This window comes from Watersipora subatra, chromosome 2 (assembly GCF_963576615.1).
Source record: "Watersipora subatra chromosome 2, tzWatSuba1.1, whole genome shotgun sequence".
Classification (NCBI taxonomy): Eukaryota; Metazoa; Bryozoa; class Gymnolaemata; order Cheilostomatida; family Watersiporidae; genus Watersipora; species Watersipora subatra.
The window spans coordinates 63,606,263-63,629,339 of record NC_088709.1 but is presented as its reverse complement, the minus strand read 5'-3'; the positions used below and the strand labels follow the sequence as shown (position 1 = coordinate 63,629,339).

At 35.2% G+C, this 23,077-nt stretch overlaps 2 protein-coding genes across 2 annotated transcripts; one reads left to right on the top strand and one right to left on the bottom strand.

Annotated features, from left to right (window-relative positions):
* Positions 1 to 10,927, bottom strand: LOC137387747 (RING finger and transmembrane domain-containing protein 2-like). Its single transcript, XM_068074249.1, has 9 exons — positions 10,691 to 10,927; positions 8,141 to 8,332; positions 7,387 to 7,463; positions 6,577 to 6,692; positions 5,945 to 6,101; positions 4,957 to 5,100; positions 3,132 to 3,197; positions 2,527 to 2,631; positions 1 to 233 (listed from the first exon to the last, which is right to left on the bottom strand). The coding sequence occupies exons 1-9, from the start codon at positions 10,806 to 10,808 to the stop codon at positions 99 to 101; spliced, it is 1,110 nt and encodes a 369-aa protein (XP_067930350.1). The 5' UTR covers positions 10,809 to 10,927; the 3' UTR covers positions 1 to 98.
* A 327-nt stretch (positions 10,928 to 11,254) lies between these two features.
* On the top strand, positions 11,255 to 22,410 carry LOC137386770 (dynein axonemal intermediate chain 3-like). The gene is made up of 11 exons (XM_068072910.1): positions 11,255 to 11,873; positions 12,071 to 12,158; positions 13,052 to 13,260; positions 14,367 to 14,595; positions 15,132 to 15,446; positions 16,247 to 16,363; positions 17,357 to 17,526; positions 18,614 to 18,843; positions 19,303 to 19,936; positions 20,465 to 20,587; positions 22,230 to 22,410. The coding sequence occupies exons 1-11, from the start codon at positions 11,262 to 11,264 to the stop codon at positions 22,371 to 22,373; spliced, it is 2,871 nt and encodes a 956-aa protein (XP_067929011.1). The 5' UTR covers positions 11,255 to 11,261; the 3' UTR covers positions 22,374 to 22,410.
* Positions 22,411 to 23,077: the final 667 nt, after the last annotated feature.

Here is a 23,077-nt window from a genome sequence, read left to right as displayed (position 1 = left end):
TATCTTGCACGCATAATAGCCTTTATTTCAAATTAACATAAAAATATTCTAGCATAAATAATGCAGTTATAAAGGAAAGCGAAAACCACTCTCAGCTATTAAAAGAACTGGACTGTCCAAGAACTAGAGCCATCTCTGTAAGAATTATCTCCCATGATAATTTTAGTCCTGCACATTGGACACGACGTCTCTTTATCAAACCAAACTAGTACACAGTCCTCGCAGAACACATGCTACAACGAAAAAGTACAAAGGTCAGCTAATGTTATCAATATAATATCGTCTAGAATATAATATCATACACAAAATAATATAATCATTACTATAATATCATCTTCAATATAATATTAGCCATAGCAAAACACATTTATTGTAAATAATACTAAGTATTCATAGAGATATTAGCTGTAACACAATACATCTATTGCAAATACATCTATTGCAAATACAGTAGGCGCCACTACAACATAACTAATCAGTTCCAGAAACGTTTACATTATAGGGATTTTGTGTTTGCCTAATCCGTTCCAAGATCTTTTTGAGCTTAGCCCCTTGGCCATGCAAAAAGGAAAAAATTGACTTGACTGTTCTAATTTTTAGGCTGTACAGTAACTGCAGCATTGTTGGTTTGCATCGACAACTTTTCTCCTTTTTCTGATCAATCTTACAGGTTTTATAGACCATGGTTGCAGTAGTTTTTACAATAAGCTGATGGAGAGCAAACATCTTTGACGTTCATTTACGACGATTTGCCTATTTTTTTTCTAGACAACGAAGTCTATTCTGCAAAGTAAAACTAATAACAAATATTTTACATGTCTACATTAGAGCAAAACAAAAACATATATTTTTCTATAAAAAGGGTGGTGTCTACCTGTTCGACATCTAACTGTATCCAAGAGTCAAGGTTAAGATAAAAGATAACTTTTGACGATACTCCTACTCGTGGTATTCAGATTGGTAGACCGACGCTGTAACACCTGCGCCAATTGATCGCCTTTAAGCATTTATGAACAATTGCACAGCAAAATAGTCTCTGTTTTGTCGACACATCCCACGTTATATCATGACAAACTAAAATGTCGTGGAAATTCAATGTATAATAGATACAATGCTATGCGGTCATCGTTTTTTCTCTCAAAAGTGCGGCGAGATATGTTACTATTCAAATCAAATTTGAGATCTTGTCCGGACTTGACACTGTATGTTATGTGAAATTTTTTATGTAGCACGAAGCCAAAATTTTGCAAAGATTTTTGCATTATTTGGAATTTACCTTATAGTAGGTATACATTATAGGAGCGTCTACTGTAACAGTAAATATTCCATAAACATATAAGCCTTAGCACCATACATCTATTGTAAATAATAGTAAGTATTCAATAGACATATTAGCCATAGCATGACAAATCTATTATAAATAATAGTAAATATTCAATAGATATATTAACCATAACACGATACATCTATTGTAAATAATAATAAATATTCAATAGATATATTAACCATAACACGATACATCTATTGTAAAGAATAATGAATATTCAATAGTTATATTAACCATAACACGATACATCCATTGTAAAGAATAATGAATATTCAATAGATATATTAACCATAACACGATACATCTATTGTAAAGAATAATGAATATTCAATAGATATATTAACCATAACACGATACATCCATTGTAAAGAATAATGAATATTCAATAGATATATTAACCATAACACGATACATCCATTGTAAAGAATAATGAATATTCAATAGATATATTAACCATAACAAGATACATCCATTGTAAAGAATAATGAATATTCAATAGATATATTAATCATAACACGATACATCTATTGTAAATAATAATAAATATTCAATAGATATATTAACCATAACACGATACATCTATTGTAAAGAATAATGAATATTCAATAGATATATTAATCATAACACGATACATCTATTGTAAATAATAATAAATATTCAATAGATATATTAACCATAACACGATACATCTATTGTAAAGAATAATGAATATTCAATAGATATATTAACCATAACACGATACATCTATTGTAAAGAATAATGAATATTCAATAGATATATTAATCATAACACGATACATCTATTGTAAATAATAATAAATATTCAATAGATATATCAACCATAACACGATACATCTATTGTAAAGAATAATGAATATTCAATAGATAAATTAACCATAACATTATACATTTATTGTGAATCATAATGACAACTCAACTATTTTCTGTCCTACAATAGCTCTTCGCAATATTAACACAGCACTGTATTCAATAACCTGTTTGCTCATGCCATCCACAGGCATGTCTCGGTATCAACCAATAGAACATTTGATGGTGCCTATTAATATTAGCATTTGTCGAATAGCATTCTGTCAAGACACTATGTTACATTACACTACAGCCCCTCCTCAACCCTTCCTTACAAAAAAAACTATTAGTGAAAGCTACGAAAGATGCCCGAAGAGGCATGTACAAACTCACTTTGCATAACAACATCAGAGGATCGGTGAACTCATCATGACAGACAGGGCAGGTGCTCTCAATTTCTTCCATTTCCTGGCTCGTCGGTCTTCTTCCATACGACTCCTGAATATGACAAATTTGTTGCATGTTTCAGTTTTTTACAACCAACTCTGAATGAAATAATTCATAAATTCAATCTGTTAAAAATAATTTATTGCAAAACTAGTGACATGAATCAACTTTTGAATAAAACAGTAAACGATATTCCTATAAACCTGTTGCAAATAGTAATCACTCTAACTTAGTGACTTGCACTTATTCATTACTTCTCTGAGTAGAATAACTAATTTCAAGATGAACAGCTATCATAAATGTAGCATGTTAAAATTTGGATACAGATTTGGAAAGATAGTCTTTAAAAAGATCCTATGCATTTTGAAGGACTTTTTTTAGGTTATAGACTACGACCACTATAAAAAAATAAGTTGAAAATGCATGGAGAAGACAATCCTGAAAACAGGTAAATGTTGTTTTAAATGGGTTACATCGGTGGCAACTACAAACAGAATAAATGTTTACACTAAGTGATTTCCCTCCTTTGTGTGCCAAATGTTTAGGCTCACCTGGGAGGTGAAAACCCTTAAGACACTCGCCTTCAAAGGACTCCACTGGCTATATAAACTCAGAAACTGAAATAAAATATAGCCATATAAAGGACACAGTAATGGCATATAGTCTCTACAACTACCTATCCCACCAAGGTTTTAAACAATGAAAAATTCATACTCTTTTTCCTCAGTGGAAAATGCATGCACCAGTATAACAGTAACTATCATTTGCAGCTTCATTAGAGAGTGAGCTTAAACTGAATGGGAAATTTAATGACAGCCAGCTTTTAGAGACACAGGAAGTAGTACTTAATAGATCTAAGATCTTCAAATTTCTACTACTGCTTAGTGAGGCCCAGCAGTTTTACGTAAAGAAATGATTTATGGACTTCCCACACAGAATTTAAAACTGCTATTTATTTACACACCATATCAGTGATGGTCCTGGGTCACAAGTCTACGAGTCATGAGCTAATTTTTCAATTTAAGTTGTTAGAAAGGGGAAAAAAGAAGGGGGAAGAGAAAGAGAGGGAGGGAGAAAGAAAGAGGGAAGAGCAAGGAAAAGAGAGAGCTGAGAGAGGAGAGAAAAGAAGAGAGAACAAAACAAATCCAGTTACAACTCAGATAATCAATTTATCAATACACTCTATTTAGCTGTAATATTCGGCAACTCCACCCTGGCTGTTTGGCCAAAATGAGAGCCTCAAATGGTGAAATCGCTGAAGGAGGAAGTGAGTGTACTATGCAGTAAATGTTTGATATACACAATCCTTTTACAAGTCATAACCCGGCTCAATACTTCATGTTTATGCTGAGAAAATAGAAATCCTAATTGCGCTTTCTGCATTGTTACAGGCATTCACTACATTCTCTAAGGCGAGTGAACTTCAAGCTACTAAGTTTTATGCATAGCAGTCATACAGTGTATTCAAATAGACACATAGCAGTTGAAACTCCCTTGCCTTACAATAACATACAAACTTAAAGCAAGTCATGATGGGGTCAACATTTGCTCACACTTAATATACATGTATGCGGTGTATGAGCATAACCCCAACACATATAAGCCTGACAACATTAGCAAGCTCATCAAATGTATTGCGGAGTTATCTGCTGTCGTTGGAAAATATGCGTAAAATAGCAAGTAATGATTATGATCAATGAGCTGTTGATCGTCTACCTTTGACGCAGTCATGTTATATGTCGAGTTTAATGCTATGCGTCATGTTTATATGTCAGGTTCAATCCCATATGACAGATGTGTCATATTATATGTTACTCTATATGTTATAACATATAGAGTATTTATGATATATTGAACATGAACATATGAACATTATGATACATAAATGTATCATAATGTATGTCATATTACATGTTCTGTGTCATGCTATAAGTTATGTGTCTCATTATAAGTCATGCGACATGTTAAATTATCTACAAGTTGAAAGGTCAGCACAAGGCTTTGTCTAGTTTGACTTAAAGTCTAACGTTCAAACTTTGTCACTCAGAACGAGGGGTTATTTTATAAACTGTCAATATTGTGGTTTTATTGCGGAGAGATTTTATGATTTTTTTGGTAGACAACTCAAGTATTTTTTTAAAAAAGTCATTTATTTATTCTGTAATTTAATAACTACCAGATACTACATCATTTATAGTAGTACTACTATCTATCCTAGTTATGATTTTTGTAGTCTGGAAGATTGCAACTATCAACTAAAGATCAATGCGCAAGTGAGAATACATGAATTCACCGTGACATCATCTAGAACAGTGCCATAGAAAGAATAGGAATGCGCTTACACGCGGCAAACTAAGGTTTGATTACGGGGCTAACCTTGCAAACAACATAAGCGATAAAGAGAACGGCTGAGAACCAGGGGCCATCAGAGCTCGACATGAGGAAAAAGTACCAGGGAACTGTCGGTAATATTGACCTATAAAGCTGTGTCACTCTTTCAATCAGCATGTACAGTCTGCCCTGTAAAAATGTAAAAAAGTACCAACACATAATAATCAACTAAAATGCAGAAATAATCATTCCATAAACAGCTCTGTTATGATCCAAAAACCACACACACTAATAGCACATGCCTAGCCAATATTTATGAAGAATGGTTTCATATTTTCTTTGTCTGATGGTGCACGATTGGGGTAAACGTGAAGCGTTTGGAATCCAATTGTATACCCTCACAATTATAGGAGAATTACAGTAGTTTCATCCAATTGCATACCCTCATAATTATAGGAGAATTACAGTAGTTTCCAACTTGATTGAGGTACACAAGGTGGAGCAATAGCAGAGTCAGGTAGGGGCCGGTGAAAGTGCAAAAGTGTATGTGTGAAAGCCCCATTAAAAGCAGTGTTTCTAAATCTATAGAAGTTATCTAATGTGTTAGCCAACGATAACATAACCACTTGCCTTATAACAAATGCTAACAACATATTATTGAATTCGTTTGTGAGTTATTGAAACTCATCACTACCCAAAGTCACAAAAATCACTAAAAGCAGCATGTAGAAGAAAAGTGCAAGTTTATATAAACACATTGAACGAAAAACAACTACGTATCGAGACCCGCATTCCAAAAAAAAGTTTTTGGAATGCGGAAAATTTTTTTTCAAATATTTTATCGTGCTATACTCACCTGGATACACGCAGGAATCCAACAACACCCTCACATTAAAGGTTACATTTTTTGTGAAGTGAGTGAGTATTTATGAAAAAAAAAAGATAACATCTGTTAATGCAGAGAAACTCAATCTCATCAGAAAAAAGGAATGTGAGAACAAATCAAACAGCAAATCAAGAAGCAAATGTCTACCTTTAGCTGATAAGACACCATGGACTTTGGAATAAGGGCTAAGAGAGATTTTATGATGATGGTGCAGTATTTGACTGCATAGTCTGTGATGAGAAGGTGCCAGAGAAGGACCCATATTTCGATGCCAAGTTCAAGTCCAGCAGTCGATAAGAACAGTCTAGAACAGCAATTAGGTCGGGACAACCAAGTACAAATGCGATGATGTGTTGAGTTATTTCTACTACTAATTGATCAAGATGTTCAACTTTGTAAGATAACGTTTATTGCAAGCAGCAATGCGCAAGTTAAATTAAACTGGGCAGGTACTACAAGGAAAATTTCAAGTATGACAATGTAAAATACAATGGCAAATCTAAAAAACCTATACAATAAAAGGGATACATGCAAATGTATCACAATGCACAAAGAAACACAGGCAATAGCCATTTCAAATGAATAGCGCACAGCATTAGTCAGTATGGGAACGACCAGATGTTTTATAAAGACAACTCTAATAGATATTTTTAGCAGTACCTGCTGTACATGTCAACTAACGCTTGCATAAATCCTTAACCTGTATCAACATGTCAACTGATATTATTTATACACGCTTGTACATGTCACCATGGTAGCTACTAGTAAATAACACCCACCTGCCTGCCAGGTTGTGATTTTCATCTAGGAAGTAATAGATTCCAAACAAACTGGCTGACAGAAACACGATAACCCATGATACTTTGCTAGCGAACACTGTGTGTCTGACATGACTCTGAAATACAGACAGACATTATTATCCTGGTACAAAACAATTACAAACTTGGTTGATCCTAGTAACTTATCAGAAATGAAGACAAGTGAGGGGAAACTCAGTTGAATTCCTCGAAACACACCAGGGATTTTTCATGCTTTCATCTTTATAACTTTTTGCTCATGAGTAATAACTAGTAAAACAGGTAACAGTAAAACTAGTAACCTATTCGAATCAGGCTTGACAAAAGCTCAAACCAATCTTTCATAAATTGATTTGAACTGACCAACTCGAAGAGACCAATACTTTTCCTGCAATTTGAACTTCTTACTAAAAAATTATTAAACCTGTCAAGCATACGGGCACAACTTTTCTTATGAGTAGAACTGATAAGGTTTTTTTGATGTAAAAAGCGATTTTATATATTACAAAATTGCTGTTCCTAAACAAATTTTTTAGCTTCCGATGATTGAACTGAAGTGATAAAGCTTGGGGAACATTAAAAAAATCTAAAAGTATCAAATGGTTTATCATATCAAAAACTGATAATGAGTATTTATATTTTTACTCAAGAAAAAGCAAGCAAAAAACAAAAGAACGAACACCCGCTTTGCCCTGAATCACATTTGAGCTTGAAGCTACGAAAATTTCTAATATTAATATTAGCAACACCTGGCCAGCCATTAGGGAAGCAATAGTAATAATAAAAACATACCCTGAGAGTGATTTGTGTGGTCAGAATCCTATCAGCATTGTACCATGTCGCCACTGTGCCAATAAGAATGAGCAAACCTAAAGACCAAACAATGTTTGGTTATTTCACATGTATTTTAGACTGAAGTAAGCTACTACAATGCTATGTAAAGCAACACCTTTAGAATCATCTTTTAAAATTGTCTAGCCATAGCATCATAGCCAGCTGAATACATGGTAAAACTTGTCTTGCTGATTTTTGGACACCTTTGACAACGCCGGCACCTTTTCTCACAAAACTATTGCCGGGACACAAAGACAATTTTTTCAACCTATCAACATATATCTACATGATTCAACAAACAAAGTGTTAGGTTAAGACAAGTTGTATCATTCGATTGTGTGAAAATTCAATACCTCTTAACTCAAACTAGTAAGTTGGCAAATCCTAAACAAATGAATATTTTTCAAAACTGGATTTTTAAAAACCATTTATCAAGGTTTACCAAAAATTGTGAGGCAAAGATTCTTCTCAGCGAATAAGATTATCTAATAAAAGTTAGCATTGCCGATTCATAGAATGAAAAACCGAAAGAATGAATAATAAAACGTACTAAATAAAAATAACACAATTAAGACTGTTCAGTTTCGGGGATGTCATCATCACCTGCAATGAGTTCATCTCATAAAAGACAACGCTACATCCTTTCAGCTCCTGAACTGTATCCTTCAATTCAAACAACATCTTACCATCTTACGGAGTTGTGTTATCTTACCATATCTGTGTGAATAGAGTATTTTCAGAAGAATGATTAGAATGAAAGCTCCAAACTTGGTAAAGTATGGCATGAGAACTGCGAAGGCTTGATTTCCTTGAGGCCTAGCTTCCGTTTGATGGGTGTGGGCATGCTGGTGGCGATGGGAGCTTTCGCCCAGCCCTTCCATATCGACTCTTACTTCACTAGCCTCTGTGAAACATTATTTACAGAGGCTAGTGAATTTATATTACATTTACATTAAGCATGATTTACAGAATTATGAGACTTTAAACAAAATAAATTATTATTTTTTTAAATAAAATCTCCCAAAAACATTCAGACACAATCATACCTAATAAATCATATGAGTATATAAAATATAGGGTGTCAGGCTGGCCTAGTGGTAGCGCCTTTGATTGTTAACCATGGGGTTGGTGGTTCAAGCCCTGCTTAATGCTGATCTGACAAAAAACTCTCAGCAAGCCTTCAACCCTGAATTGCTGGGTTTTTCATAACTATACCATTACTTGGAGGCCCCATGTACCACAATGAAACCGACAGCTATATTATATTAATATAATATAGCTGTTCGATATTAATATAGCTGTCGGTTTTACAGTATTATTATTATACCGTAAAACCTGTAAATGAATGCCAGCCACCTATTTGACCTGAAGCTCATTGATATGTTTGCTACAGTTTGTAACCAAAACTAGCTTTTTATGTGCAATAGAAGAGAAGTTAAGAGCATCAATCAATTGTAAGATCAGATTACTGCAATGATGCTATCAAATAATATGTTATAAATCTGCAAATTTAATGAATATATACATGAACATACACAAATTTGTAGCATTTGATAGATTATCATATTATAACTTATAGATTTGCAGATTTGAAGTATATTATTTGATTGCATCATTGCAGTAATCTGATCATACAATTGATTGACCCTCGTAACTCCTCTTCTATTGCACATAAAAAGCTAGTTTGGGCTGCAAACTGTAGCAAACATATCAATGAGTACAATGATCTTTTATGCAACACTGTTAAATATAGATATAAAATAAAAATATGTCTTCAAATTTAGAATGAAATAAAAATTGTAAGCTCCAACAAATTGCAAAGCAGGATGCAGGCTATAATATCATCGCAGGTTAATTGTAAGCAATAGATAACTGGTAGAGATACTTTTCGGTTTCTCGATGCATATTTATTAAGAGATCTTTGATAAGTTGGAGGTATGTTAGTAGATTTATTGCATACAAAAGGTTTAATATCGCTCAACCGGAAAGAAAGGGTAAAATGTAGGCAACATTCGCTTCACCAATAAAAAGGCTAGATTCATCTTCCCGAAATTCTGACAAGCCATTTGAAAAATACAGCGTCAGCCTCTATTTGAACGCCACCTCCAATTGACCGCCACTATAGAGGAAGGGTTGAAGAATAGAGCGCCATGGCGTGCAACTAGAGGTTTTGCTGTATATACAGTGTATATATTGTTATATATATAGTATAGAATAATGTATAATATAAAAAGTACTTAGCTGTTAGTTAATCACTACAGATCTGTTGCAAGTAGACATAGGTTTGCTCTCACCTGGTGATAACTTTCTGAAGTTATCACCAGGTACCAGTACCTGATTAGAGCAGATCTATGTCTGCTTAGAACGGATCTGTCTTGATTAACTCAGACTTTTTAGAAAACCGAAACAAATATACAGTATATACATATAGGCTATATAGTATATATACATGTATACAAATACACCCTACACATACATATATATATATGCATATATGTATAGAACTATTAGAACTTGACAAATAAGGTGAATACAAGATATAGATGTCCTCTTAACCACTTTGATTCCACAGACCGTAGAATTCTATACTTCAAATATTATTCATAGCTGGTAATTCCAATACTAGTAAAGAAAGAGAGCATCTTACATGTATAAATTATTTAAAATCATTTATAAAAACCACTTAAACTATATTAGAATAGCTCAATACATCTTTCTATGCACAATCTGCTTCCTGCAGTACCCAGGCTACGCATCAATCTGCATGCCTTACCAGGAAGGTAAAGCGACAATAAAAACTCTTTTCAGTAAGTAACGCTTTATTTATTCACTTTGTTACAAATCATTTAGTTTGTTTTTTACATCTGACTTTTATTTATTTTTATATAACGTTTTTAGCACTGTTTTGTTTGTATTCGTAAATATTTTTTCGATCAAAAACTATTCATAACTCAATAAAACGCTTTAATATAGCGCAAATAAAGACATATGTGATCACATGGTAATAACAAACGAAACATTAAAGCTACAGTACATAAGAACAAACAAGGTTTATGAAGTTGTTGGAAAACTAACGTCAATGAAAGCCTAGTAAAGATCCTAAAACATCTGAAGCAAATGGCGAGACAACAACCTAAAAGGTTTTCGTCAAAGCACTATTTGATACTATTGCGTGACGTATAAGCTTTATGTGAAAGTTCTTACACAAATTTCAAAAATAATAACAGTAACATATATTGAACTATGTATATTATGAACTAACCGTCTTCGTTCAAATGCAGGTTTATAGTGTCCAAAACAGTCCCAAGTGACCGCTCATTACTTCCGTCTGAATTGCTGTCAATGCTGTCTGAACTTGATGCATCCATACCATATGACATATGTATAAACTACAAGTTATTTTTATTAGAGATTAATTACCAACATCAACTTTACTCCATAGGTTACAATCAATGTAATATTCCTTTTATTTCGTGCAAATACAGTTCTGTTTCAATTCGTCCTTGTTTTTGTCATAGCCAAAAACTAACGATCAGGCTTGCATTCAGCTGAAACCATAGAGGTTTTCTCAGCGTTTAACTAAAATAGCTTTATTGATTAAACGTCGATATATAAGCTGTTACGATACGAAAACTTTTAATGTTGCCACTCTGTAGTGGCCTGTAGAAAAAGCCTTCCTATATTGTCGTGTGGCAATTCGTTCATGCGAGCTTTTGTCGAAAGGATTGGAAACCGGACGCTGAGGTTGCTAAGCTACTTCCTCCAATGCTTTAAAAAAGTTTTGTCTGAACATTTCTACACATATGCGCCAGTTAGTCTACTACCAGTAAACAATGGCTGATGATTCGGAAAAAGAAAAAATATCTGCAGTGAGTGAAGAAAAGGAAGAAGACACTTCCATCGCTGTAGGTTCAAAACCAAACTCAAAACCTGGCTCTGCAAAATCTGGCGCTGGCTCCAAGCCTGGTACCCCATCTAAGTCGGCAAGAACAAAATCTCCCAAATCCGGACGATCTGATAAGAGTGGCAAAAAGAGCGGAAAAAAGAAAACTGCTTCAGCTAAAACAGAAAATGAAGATGCTGCCTCTCAAGACCACGACAACAGTAACGAAATGGCTGCAAAAATCGCCATATTTGAGTTCCCTGATGAGCTTCCTGATGGTGCAAGCTCGTTGTTTCTTTCGTCAAAAACACAAGAAATTTTTGATCTCGGAGACGGGAATGCAACTGAACATAAATTAGTGAAGATTAGAGAAAAGAGTGCTATTTTAGGTGACATTCAGAAACGAGCTGCAGTGAGCGATTTCTCTCCGATCAAGAAAAAGATCATCGAGTATCCCGAAGACTACCTAGTGATCATTGCAGATCTTGATTACAAATTTGGTGAAAACTTTATTATAGTTCTTTCAGTCGAAGCTAAAGACATTTTACTTGTTGCTCCAGAGGTAGGTCTGGCCATTTTTTTAGCTTAGGCAACACATTTAGTTTAAAAGTTTTACTACTTTTTATCATTGACTGCTTCATTGACTGTGTTTTCATCTGTTCATTCATGAAATTCGAAATGCAAAAACATTTTCAATAACATCATTCACAGCGTTATGTCACCTCAAGCGTTATGTATATGCAATTTATGTGACACTAGGTCAAAAAAGAAGGAGAGGAAGAAGAAGAATTAGAGAATGTGGTGTACACGTATGTCCCTCCTGTACCCAAGGACTGGGTATCACAAGGTTAGTTTATTTGTAATTTTGTGTATACATTAAAAGAACTTACAAGACTAAGCTGCTGAAGCAATTGTTCAGCTCGATGTTTCTTCAACCTATTAGCATACAACTTTATGATTGATTTATGATTGCAAGCCAAAGTGGTTTTATAGCCAGCATTTAATAATTTACCAAAGTTCTTGCTGAGAATACTTGCGATTGAAACAGGTAGTGAAATAGCAAAATTATTTACAAAAAAATAAAGAAAAGTTTCAATTAAAAAAGTTTTAAAAACATTAACAATTGCCCGAGCTTAATCGGGAATAAAATTTCTAGCAGACCGTAGTTATTTGTTACTAACCCTTATTTTGCTAATTCTCATTGAAGAAATATTTTATCTGCTAGTAGGTGATCTGCTAGTACGTCATGGCATATACGTAATATGCTCTAAGCATATATTTTAGTATCTAGGCATCTCTATTTGCAATTGACTCGGCTAAGAGATTGCCAACTTTTACGGATTAAAAAAGTGATATTACAGTAGATCAATATATAAGGTAAATGGCAAATAAAATATATACACGTGATACGGTGAATGCAACTAAAGAGAAAATAAATCCATAGGTTCCTTTATCAGAGACTGAAATATTGAACACTATGGCAATTCGGTGAAGTATTGTCCATATTTTTACCAATTTTTTATTTTCTAAGCTTACTCAATATTGCTCTTTATTTTTGTATACTAAATATTATGGCAATAAATACTTTGATAAATTATGTTGGAGTTATTATCTCTCTACTGATGAATATTCAATTTGGACTCAATCTATGATTGACATTGATGAGGCCTCTTAATAGATAAACAACATTGGTTTTTCTGCTAAACCTATAGTAATTGTCTTCTCTTTCTGGCTTTTAAGGAAGTGAAAAAGAGGTGAAGGAAGAATCTTTGGTTACTAATCGTCCTCTGATCTCTCAATCTATTGTGAGAGTGAGACGCGACTTTGGAGCTCCCATAACATTCAAAGACAGAAATGTGGGAGATGCTAAGGATGCATACATTGAATGCACAGCTTATGAGGATCCCAATTATGATGTTGTCAAAGCTGAACAAGACTGCGCCGTTCAGGTAAAATGTAGCAGAATTTTTGGTTGGTTGCTATGGAAAATGGAAGTATTTTGCCGTCAACCAACCCTAAACCATAGTCAGAGCAAATTGAAACAATTTGGTCGACAACGCAATAAATTTATGAGAATTTTTAACCTGTGTGATAATCGAATTTTCATCCAGTACTTTTTGAAATAACATCTTTTTCATTTTGTTCTTCATGTTGGTACCTAGTTTAGCATATATATAGCTGTATATACGCTATATACCATATATATATATAGCATATATGGCTGACCTGTTACTGTAATAGGAGTGATAGAGCTGGTTGAATACCATCCTTTATCCGAGCAACATTGTTGCCATTTAGCGAATGCTCTGTTGAAACAGCCATGAGTGATGCTAAAATAATTATGTAGGGCATTTCATTTAAAATATCTTAGTTCCTTTTTTAGAAACAGTTCAAACCAGCCTTCTAAAATCGGAGTTGTTTTCTTTTGCTAGAGGAGCGAACGCCTTAGAACATGCTGGTTTTATTGTTACTAGTATCGTTAGCAGTCTAGTGTGCTGTGAGAGATTGTCAAATGTGCTGATGAAACCCAGCGAATCACTGTACATACAATTATTTTGAAGTGCAGGAGGATGGTTGATTGGCACAGGGTTAGAAACTTGGGATATCAAGCTGAAACTCACGAGTTTGAATCATATATTATGTAATAATGTTATATATTATTACATAATATTATGCAACATTTTGCTCAACCTCTAAATGTGTCTTCAGACAGATGGACAGACAGAGGGCCATTATTATAGCAGAGAGTGCTTTTTGAAAGGCTATCTTTATTATAGTATTCGAACCAAAAGTGTCAAAAGGCATCAGCGGCGTTCATATTGTTATATCTGTACATGATGTCTAACGAGTCCACTTAACTTTACTACAACACATTTTACCATCCGCTTGAAAAAAAGGAAAAAAGCTGTTTTAATTTAAGAAACTGTCATTCTAGCAAAAATCCAACATTTATGATGACTTGTCTTACAAAATCCATAGTGAGACATTGTAGTCTTCCTTAGCTGTGGTGCAGAGTAGTATCGACTTCAAAACACACATCGTTTTTTTGTTTTAGGCTATTCCGGAAACATTTAATGTTTCAAGTCAGACCGAGTGGAAGTACCCCAAGAATGCCAACACTCAGTATGAATATCGAACTTTCACTGAAGAGCAGCAGGCCCAAGAGTTAAAAAAAGATCACCTAAACTCTTTTATGACGGAGGTACGGCCTCGCTTTGAGGAGGCTCTGCAGCAGAATGAGATTATGAATGTTTTTTATGATGACTGGATGTCTCTATCTTCAGGTACGTCGAAAGCCCGGTACTGTAAAAGGTAAAGTAGAGATGCTGTTCAGGCATCTTCAAAACCTGAGGCTATTACGAAATGTTTCACCAAAATAAATGTTTGAGGTTTTGCTTCTATGACTGAAAATAACTGCCGACATCTTCAACCTTGCTAAATCTTTATGTAATAGTGCTGCCTTATGGAGGTTCTTCCGCTAGACTTGCTGCACAAAGCTATATTAGCATAGAGTTACCAGTCAGCGGAAGTAAACTATGGAGAATGGCAGCGCATTAAAAACTCTTCAACCTGATTGGCTACACCAAGCTTTTATCAACACACATTTGTTATTATGTTTGAAGTTTGAAATTAATAGTGATAGATTTTACACAAAATACAAAAAGCACTCTCAGGAATACGTTTCAAGTGAATTAGATAATTTTATGCCACTTTATGAGTTATTACTTTTGAAAGCTCTAACCTATGTATGTACAAAGAGCGTTATTCTCTGCAGCTGTAAAATCATATCAATAGCATCGGTTTCTCATTCATTTGGCAGATGACAATACATTCGGCAACAAAGCCGACAGCCATCTCAAAGAGTTCCAGTCTTTCACTGACCTTCTATTCAGCAAGGAGAAGACAATTACATGCATCGACTGGCATCCGACGATCAAAGGCTTGGTCGCTGTCTCAGTTGCTCAAAAGCTGACCTTCGATGCAAGGGTAGATAATTCTAATAAAATTATCATGACGCCCTCCTTAGTTCTCATCTGGAGTTTTGTGGATCCCATTCACCCCTTGCTATTGCTAGAGGCACCTGATGATATCTATTGCTTCAGGTTCTGCCCTACTGAGCCCAACTATGTTGCGGGTAAGTTTGTTCTAGATATTATAACTTTTCTTATAGAATAAACATCTAGGTTGTTAACACAATTGATATTGTGTTAACGCAATTGATATTGTGTTAACAGCGGCAAGATATGTGTTAACATATCAGCAAGATCGGATGATAATTCGATCTTGCTGATATGTGAGACATATTGTAAGGGTCATAGTGTTTGGCAATGAAAATCATCTTATACTTTGATGGCTCTTTTAGGTTTTGTATATCTTAGGAAATGTATTGAGGGTTCAAGGCTATTTTTATTTTTTTCTATTTTTGTCAATTATTATTGTTAATATTACTATTGTCGCAGGCTTGTCATTTCTGAGTATCCCTTCAATATGACATTTGACACTAAGAGAATAAAGCTGGGAAATTCCAGCAACTCCAAAAGACTGTGTCAAAAGTCTGAGCCTGAAGTACATGTATTTGCTATTGGAAGCACCAGTAGAACACATCAAGCTCAAGTCTGCATAGTCCAGTTTTAGTTACACAGATTTTGTTAGGCCCCTTGGTTGACCTGCCAGTTCCTGTCAAGACCAGGCAGTTTTTGTCAGGTCCTCTCAGTTCTTGTCAAGACCTGGCAGACACTGGCACATACTGTCAGTTTTTGTGAGCAACTTGCCAAAAACTGACAGGTTCTGACCAATTAGGACCTATCAGAAACAGGACCAATATCTTTTCATTGCCATCTTGAGCTGTTTAAATATTATATTACAGATGACAAGTATTTAGTTGTTTGCTTTAGTTAATAACACAAAAATTCTTTTTATCATCACTGGTTGTAGGTGGCTGCCTCAATGGACAAATTGTCATGTGGGATTTGTCCGCCCATAGTGAGCGACTCATGAATCAGAGGTCGAACAAGCAGGAGAAGAAAAAGAACACTTTAAACACTCTTCCAGGTAAGAATCTTAACAAAAGAAACTTGTAGATGTCTCGTAATCAACCAGCTATAATCTATATATATATGAATCGTAATGTTTGTTTGTCTGTCATTCCTCTGTCCAGTTATAGCTATAAAGTTTTAGCAATGAAAATCACCTTCATAGTAGATTTAAACTCGCGACATTCAAATCGCAAGTTTACTTACAAGTTAGCCGAACCACCTGGCTAAGCCGTTATTTTATATTAAAAGATGATAACCAGGTACGATCATCAACCTCCTGCAAGAAGAGAACTTGCTATAGTCTGCTAACTCATGATTTGAACTTTGGAAATTCTTTATTCTACTAACTCAGTGGTTCTTAACCTGGTTTCGATCAAATCCTATGGGTTTGTTGAGTCAGTCTCAAGGGTTCAATGGGGGTCTCTCAAAGGCAAAAACAGAAGTCACACTGAATTGCAAGGTCATTTGTTATAAAGATAGACATAATTTGTTGTAACTTCATGTGTTATATTGGTTTTGTTGTTCGAACACACTGATATTAATATACAGTTCATTTTGTGCACCTCTGAAACATATAACTATGTCTTGAATGTGAAAAATCATATTTTATTATTCAATAAAGAAGGGCTTGGTACAAGTGCATATGTAACCGGTTGGGTTCACTACAGCCAACAAGGTTAGGAACAACTGTAATAACTACTTATTTGATGAGTGTTTGAAGTTGTGAAAAAGTCTACCTAACACGAGGTTTCATTCATTTCAACAAAACGTATTGTTGTAAACAAAACCTATTGAAAGATTAAAATGGAACGTCTTTTTTTGTCTATTCACGGTGTTAAATATTCATTTTGACAAAGAAAGCCTAAAGCTATTTTACCTGCTTCCAAAATGACATATCATGATACATCATGTTTTTTTTATTAGAGCTCTGCCATAGTTTACACTGCATCCAGTTTTAAACTTGCACTTGAATCGAATGATGACTTGCACACATTTCTTTGGTACACAGGCTATGCTGATGAAAACCCTTTAGAGACACCAATAGTGCGATACACAGCTGTCTCTAGCATAGAGTACAGTCATAAGGCAGCCATAACTGACCTTCTCTGGATTCCCGATCATATGGAGTTGAACAGGATGGGTGTAGCGCAAGAAAGCCGCTCTGGGCAATGTGTTCAGGTCTGACTCACTGCTAACCTATATTAGTAAATACCACTTTGTCATTGTGTCTGTCAGTTTGCCCATGTAAATGCTATAAGTTCCCACATTTTGTGGTTGATTTTGTCTAAATTTCACATGCATCTGCTACATGCCTTTTGCCAGGCTGCTAAAATATTTGGAAATTTTGAAGTTGGAGAATTTAGAAGAAATTTATTTTTCAGCTAAATGCAATATTTTTACTGAGATAAAGGATAAATAATTAAATAACTTGTCTCAAACTCATTTAAATAATAAATTATATTCATTGTTCGGAATATTCAAGTAGAATTAAATATAAATTTTATTACAAAACCTAAGGACAAAATATTATATCAATTTGTAAGCCAAGCATAGAAATCTTTGCTTAGCAATAAGCAACTAAACAACTCACTAGAAACTCGGAAAACCACTTTTAATAAATATTGCTTTGCTGTTGTGTTTGTCTGTTTGTCTGTGTAAACGCTATGAGTTCCCCATCTTTTGGTCGATTTTATCCAAACTGCACATGCATATGATGCATGCCTTCCGTTAAGTTGCCAAAATTACTTGATATCAAAATTCTCTCTGGTTTCTGAGAACCAGCTTTTTCAACACAACGCCACTAATATGTAGCCCACAGCTTCTTCAACACAACGCCACTAATATGTAGCCCACAGCTTCTTCAACACAACGCCACTAATATGTAGCCCACAGCTTCTTCTGTACACACAGTAGCACATCTGTAGGCTACTTCTCTGAAAATGAATTGAATCCTAGGCATCGCTGGGCTCATTGCAAGAATCGAATAAATGGAATTATTGCTAAAATTGCAAAAAATTATCTAGCTAAGGGATTAGTAGCCACAAAATTATGATTAAACACTTCCGTTGCCTGAAGTGTTTGTACTCGATATGCGTGTTTGTTGAATAATTGCGAAATCACCTCCACCGTTTAGCCAAACCACTTGCACTTGTAGTAATACATACAGAGAGGATAGTTGGTAAGACATTTAATCAAGAATAACGAGTTTGGTGTTAAACAGAGCATTTTCAACTTTTACAATCGTTACTTTTGTTTCTGTTTGCAGATAATGACAGCAGCTGCCGACCACAGTGTTCTTGTTTGGGATACTCGACCAGCTTCCAAGGCTGACCAGAAGAAAGGTAGCGAGCACTCCAACATGGGAACCACATCACCTCTGAAGCACCTGGATCTGAATTGGCGACCCTCTATGAAAGTCTATTTGCATAAGAGTGAGCCCGGTGGAGACCACAATCCGACAGTGTTTAGTATTTCAGAAGTTCAAGGAGATAAAAGGTGAGCACCCGGTTGAGTCAGCATAAAATATGGTAGTTTTGGGTGTTTCTCTTTTTTATTATATCTCAATAGCGTCAAACTTTGAATAGCTTTCTGTCACATTTTATAATAGCCATTGCCTAAAGTAGGAGCTTTTACGCTACCAATGAACAGACTGTTTCAAATCATGTATTTTGGCAGCATTCTATTTTGACAGGCTTTGCCCGATTATGATTCTTTGTTACAAAATTGAGTTCTCCTAGCTTGGCATATTTTGTGAGCAATAAAACAATGTTCTAACCAAAAACTTTTAAGCCAGACAAAGCTACTTGGTTTGCACTAAAAAAAATTATCTAGGACAATTATTGCGAATCGTTGAGCTCATTAAATTCTAACATTATATTGATGTTTCTTTACAAACTCTTTTCATTGTCATTGATCTCTATCTCGTACTTTTAACTTACTGATTATAAATTGTAGCGTGTTGACTAGAGGTTCGGAAGAGCTCAAGGAGAGTATGGGAACTGGAGGTCACTTCTCAACTGGAGTTCCTAAACCTTCGTCGGGCAAGGAGAAGCGTACCCTTACTGGGGTGAACACTCACTTCTACTGCGGCACTGAAGATGGAGACATTGTCTACCTTGACTGGATGCCTCAAAAAGACCAGGACAGTGGGAAAATACAAACCCCTAAGCCTGACTACTACCATGGAATGCACGATGGTCGAATTGTGTGTCTGCAGCGTTCTCCTTTCTTTAGAGACGTTGTTCTTTGCGTCGGAGGTTGGACCTTCTCTATCTGGAAAGAAGGTTTGTCTAGCGGACCCATCCTCAAATCTCCAACAAACAAGAAGCAGTTGACTTCGGGCTTCTGGTCACCGTCTCGTCCTGGAGTGTTTTACATAGCTCGGGAAGATGGCAGTGTCGATATCTGGGACTTGTTGGAAAAGACACACGAACCGTCGATGAACCAAAATGTATCCGCGCACCCGCTGACCTGCATTTATCCTTTCCAGATCACTCATCGACAGCATCTTCTGGCCGTTGGAGACAACTCTGGCACTCTACACGTTATGGAGATTCCATGGAGTCTCCGACATCCTACAGCTGGAGAGGTAAGACAAAAATTTGAGTGGACACTTCAAATTTATATGTTAATTATAATTGATATTCTGTTTGGAGCATTGAAGTTAGGTTCCAATCTTCATAAAAGCCACCAACGATGACAGTATATTACTTTTTGACCTATAACAATGCTGACTATTGTCTACTCTTACAGACAAATGGGTAACTTTAGTTCACAGAAGATTTTTATATGTGCAAATGCAGAGTATTTTTATCTCGAACATAACTCCATACTTTACCCAAGTAGCATCTTTTTATTTAGCGAATCCACAATTGAAATAGCCATGAGCGATGCTAAAATATGTAGAGCATCTCATTTAAAAATATCGTGAGTTCCTCTTCTAGAAATGATTCAAAACCATAGTACTAAAAATAGTTTGTCATGAAAAACTGATGAAACATGCATTCTTTGAAAAAAGGTTGTATGACATATTGATACATTGGCACAAGGAATGCCCGTTTTACATTGACAAAGCAATTCAATTGTTGAAATAATTCAAAGTTTTTACCCCTAACAGCAACAGGGAGTACAGGCCTATCTCGACAGAGAAGTAGCCAGACGAAACTTTGTGGTCGAGAGGTGGAAGTTCAGAGAAGAAGAGAAACGAGAGATTGAAGCCGAGCATAAGAAGAAGATGGGAGTGAGTATTGAGTATTGCCCGGATGGGGTGTTTACTCTTTGGCATTCAGAGCTTCTTTCGCCTTTATTCTGCTGTTACAGTGTCGTCAGAAATTGTGAGGTTTCCTGAGATTTTAGAGCCATTTGCTGGTAACGATTTACAACCTTAATTTTCCTAGAAACCAACACAAATCATATACCATTAGATGCAGAATTTTCTAACGATTAATATGAAATAAGTTGCCAATAGGCAGCAATTGGCTATTAATTTTTTCAATGAAAATACCTATGCAACTGTGTTTGACAAAAACAAAAAATAGCCTAGTTATTTACTTATGGCATTCTCAACTAATTAATTTTGTGATACTATTGCAACATAATTTAAATGACTCTTGTAATGATTGGACTCCATGAAAAGAACAACCAATTGACCTTGAAAAGGAGATTTTTTAAATAGCTGAACTGCTATTAATACTTGGTAAAGCTGGTTCACGCTACATTGCCATACGTCAGAGTTGACCTCTCGTCGATTATTTGTCCACTTTGTGCACCGTACACCGATGACGCTGTCGAGACAACGCCGGTATTTCGGAAAAGATTGCAGCTGTCAAACTTTTTCGTTAATTCGCCGAGCATCCATGACAGCATCAGCACCACTTCAGCGATGATGATTGACCATCACGGATTGCCTGATCTATTTTTTCTTTCATGACAGTTGCTGCGAGACTAGCATTTCATCGTTTCCGTGACTGCATTGTGTAACGAGAATGTTATACCACTGGCTATTCACTGATGTAAACGCAGATGGGTTTGTGAAAGTGTGAACATTAGTATCACAGAGGATCAGCAAAGTATTGTGTGATTAACACTGACATACGGCTATGTAAGGTGAACCAGCCTGTAGTGCAGCGTTTGTTCTTGATGACAGCTTGACAGATTCTTATCTTTTGTGTCCGACCTCGGCTCAACATTCTTTGTAAAAGTTTGTGCAGTCTTACATCAGACAGCTGATTTATTATTCTTATTATTATTTGCAGCAATTATTTAGTCAAATTTGAGGCATTCAATTTTATCAATTGTTAGAACTGGAAAATAAACAAACAAAAAATAAAATATAATTCATAAAAGTATAAAAAGCCATTAAATTAACCTGAAAGCAGGATTGTTTAGAAATTTCAAAATCTTTTGTATTTTTATCTTTTTTATTTTTTTGTGTACTTTAATCACACTCTAGTGGCTTTTATCAACAAGGTTATAGAAGCAAATTTTTTTTAAGTATCAAGCAAACATGTGAAAATTTACCCAGATGAACTGATCTACTACAGAATTGTCCCCCCATGAGTCCTCATCAAGCTCACCCATGAGGATAGATCACAAAAGTTTAAAAATACTTTATATCATTCTGAGCAGCATCAAGTTTTAGTTTGAATTTCTTCACATAATTTTAACAGCATCAACTGCTTTTGCTAACTAATGGTTCATTTGTATTGGACCTGTGATATTACTTGCTTTAGTATTTTAGTAAAATAGTGTCACATGTATATACCATAAGTTTTTTTAGAAACTCATAACTTTATACTGAAAGCTTTACTTAGTTTAGTAATTGGCAATTACAATCTTGTACTAATTAAAGATATGCTGAACAACTATATTTATTATTTTAGATTGCTCCGGGCGTTACTCTGACTGATGAGGAGAAGGATATGAGAGACAAGAATGAATACAATGCATTCTTAGAGGAGGAAAGGAACTTCCTCCGACTCCTTGGAATTCTGAAGGAAGAAGACGAAGTGTTGCCTGAGACGTGATAATGTGCTATTGTGACAATTTGTTCCATTTGTATATATTTCCTTGAAATTAATATATCATAAAAATAATATAATGGCTTTAAATAAGTGATGTCGTATTTTTTGGAAAATTATCCTCGTTCCATTCCATCTTGTTTTCGTTTTCTGGTTGATGCAAACCGCTTGCTGTATGCTAATTAAATTACAGAATAGCTAAGTCTTAGCAATCTGCTAGAGTCTGCCTTATCACTCTTTACTGTTGCGCTGACTGATTACGTTAACATAGCCTGATATTTAGAAAAAAAATATCCTCTCTCTTTCAAACTACTGAATCACCACATCTTAGCTTCATCTAGCAGTGAGCACAGCTACAGGATCCAAGATGTAAAATGAGAGAGCAAGGAGCGCAACTCCTCTAATCAGAGTTGAAAGACTAGTCATGGCTGAAAAAAGAGTGATGTAATTTGTTTCAGGTGGCTAAACTTAGTTTTACTTCATGTATTGAAAAATCCTTTAACTTGCTAACCATTTACAAGTCGTGCAATGTGTTGTGTATGAAAACATAACGAAACATACAGGCAAAGATTCATGAAGGACAGCCATAGTCAAAGAGTGTTCTAGTGTAGAGGAAGCTAGCCATCTTCCATCTTGGCTGGAGTTCCAACACACCAACCGGCCACAGCTTTACCTGACTGGCATGAAGATAGCTCAACCCTGTCAGGAGA

Bases quoted from the DNA above. Each gene is read 5' to 3' on its own strand.
- LOC137387747 (XM_068074249.1), bottom strand. From the start codon at position 10,808: ATGTCATATGGTATGGATGCATCAAGTTCAGACAGCATTGACAGCAAT. The intron at 2,632-3,131 runs GTGAGCCTAAAC...TGTCATATTCAG, and splicing joins TAAGGGTTTTCACCTCCCAG to GAGTCGTATGGAAGAAGACC. The intron at 234-2,526 runs GTGAGTTTGTAC...TTTTCGTTGTAG, and splicing joins CTCTGATGTTGTTATGCAAA to CATGTGTTCTGCGAGGACTG.
- LOC137386770 (XM_068072910.1), top strand. From the start codon at position 11,262: ATGGCTGATGATTCGGAAAAAGAAAAAATATCTGCAGTGAGTGAAGAA. The intron at 11,874-12,070 runs GTAGGTCTGGCC...ATGTGACACTAG, and splicing joins TTTTACTTGTTGCTCCAGAG to GTCAAAAAAGAAGGAGAGGA. The intron at 18,844-19,302 runs GTGAGCACCCGG...TATAAATTGTAG, and splicing joins GAAGTTCAAGGAGATAAAAG to CGTGTTGACTAGAGGTTCGG.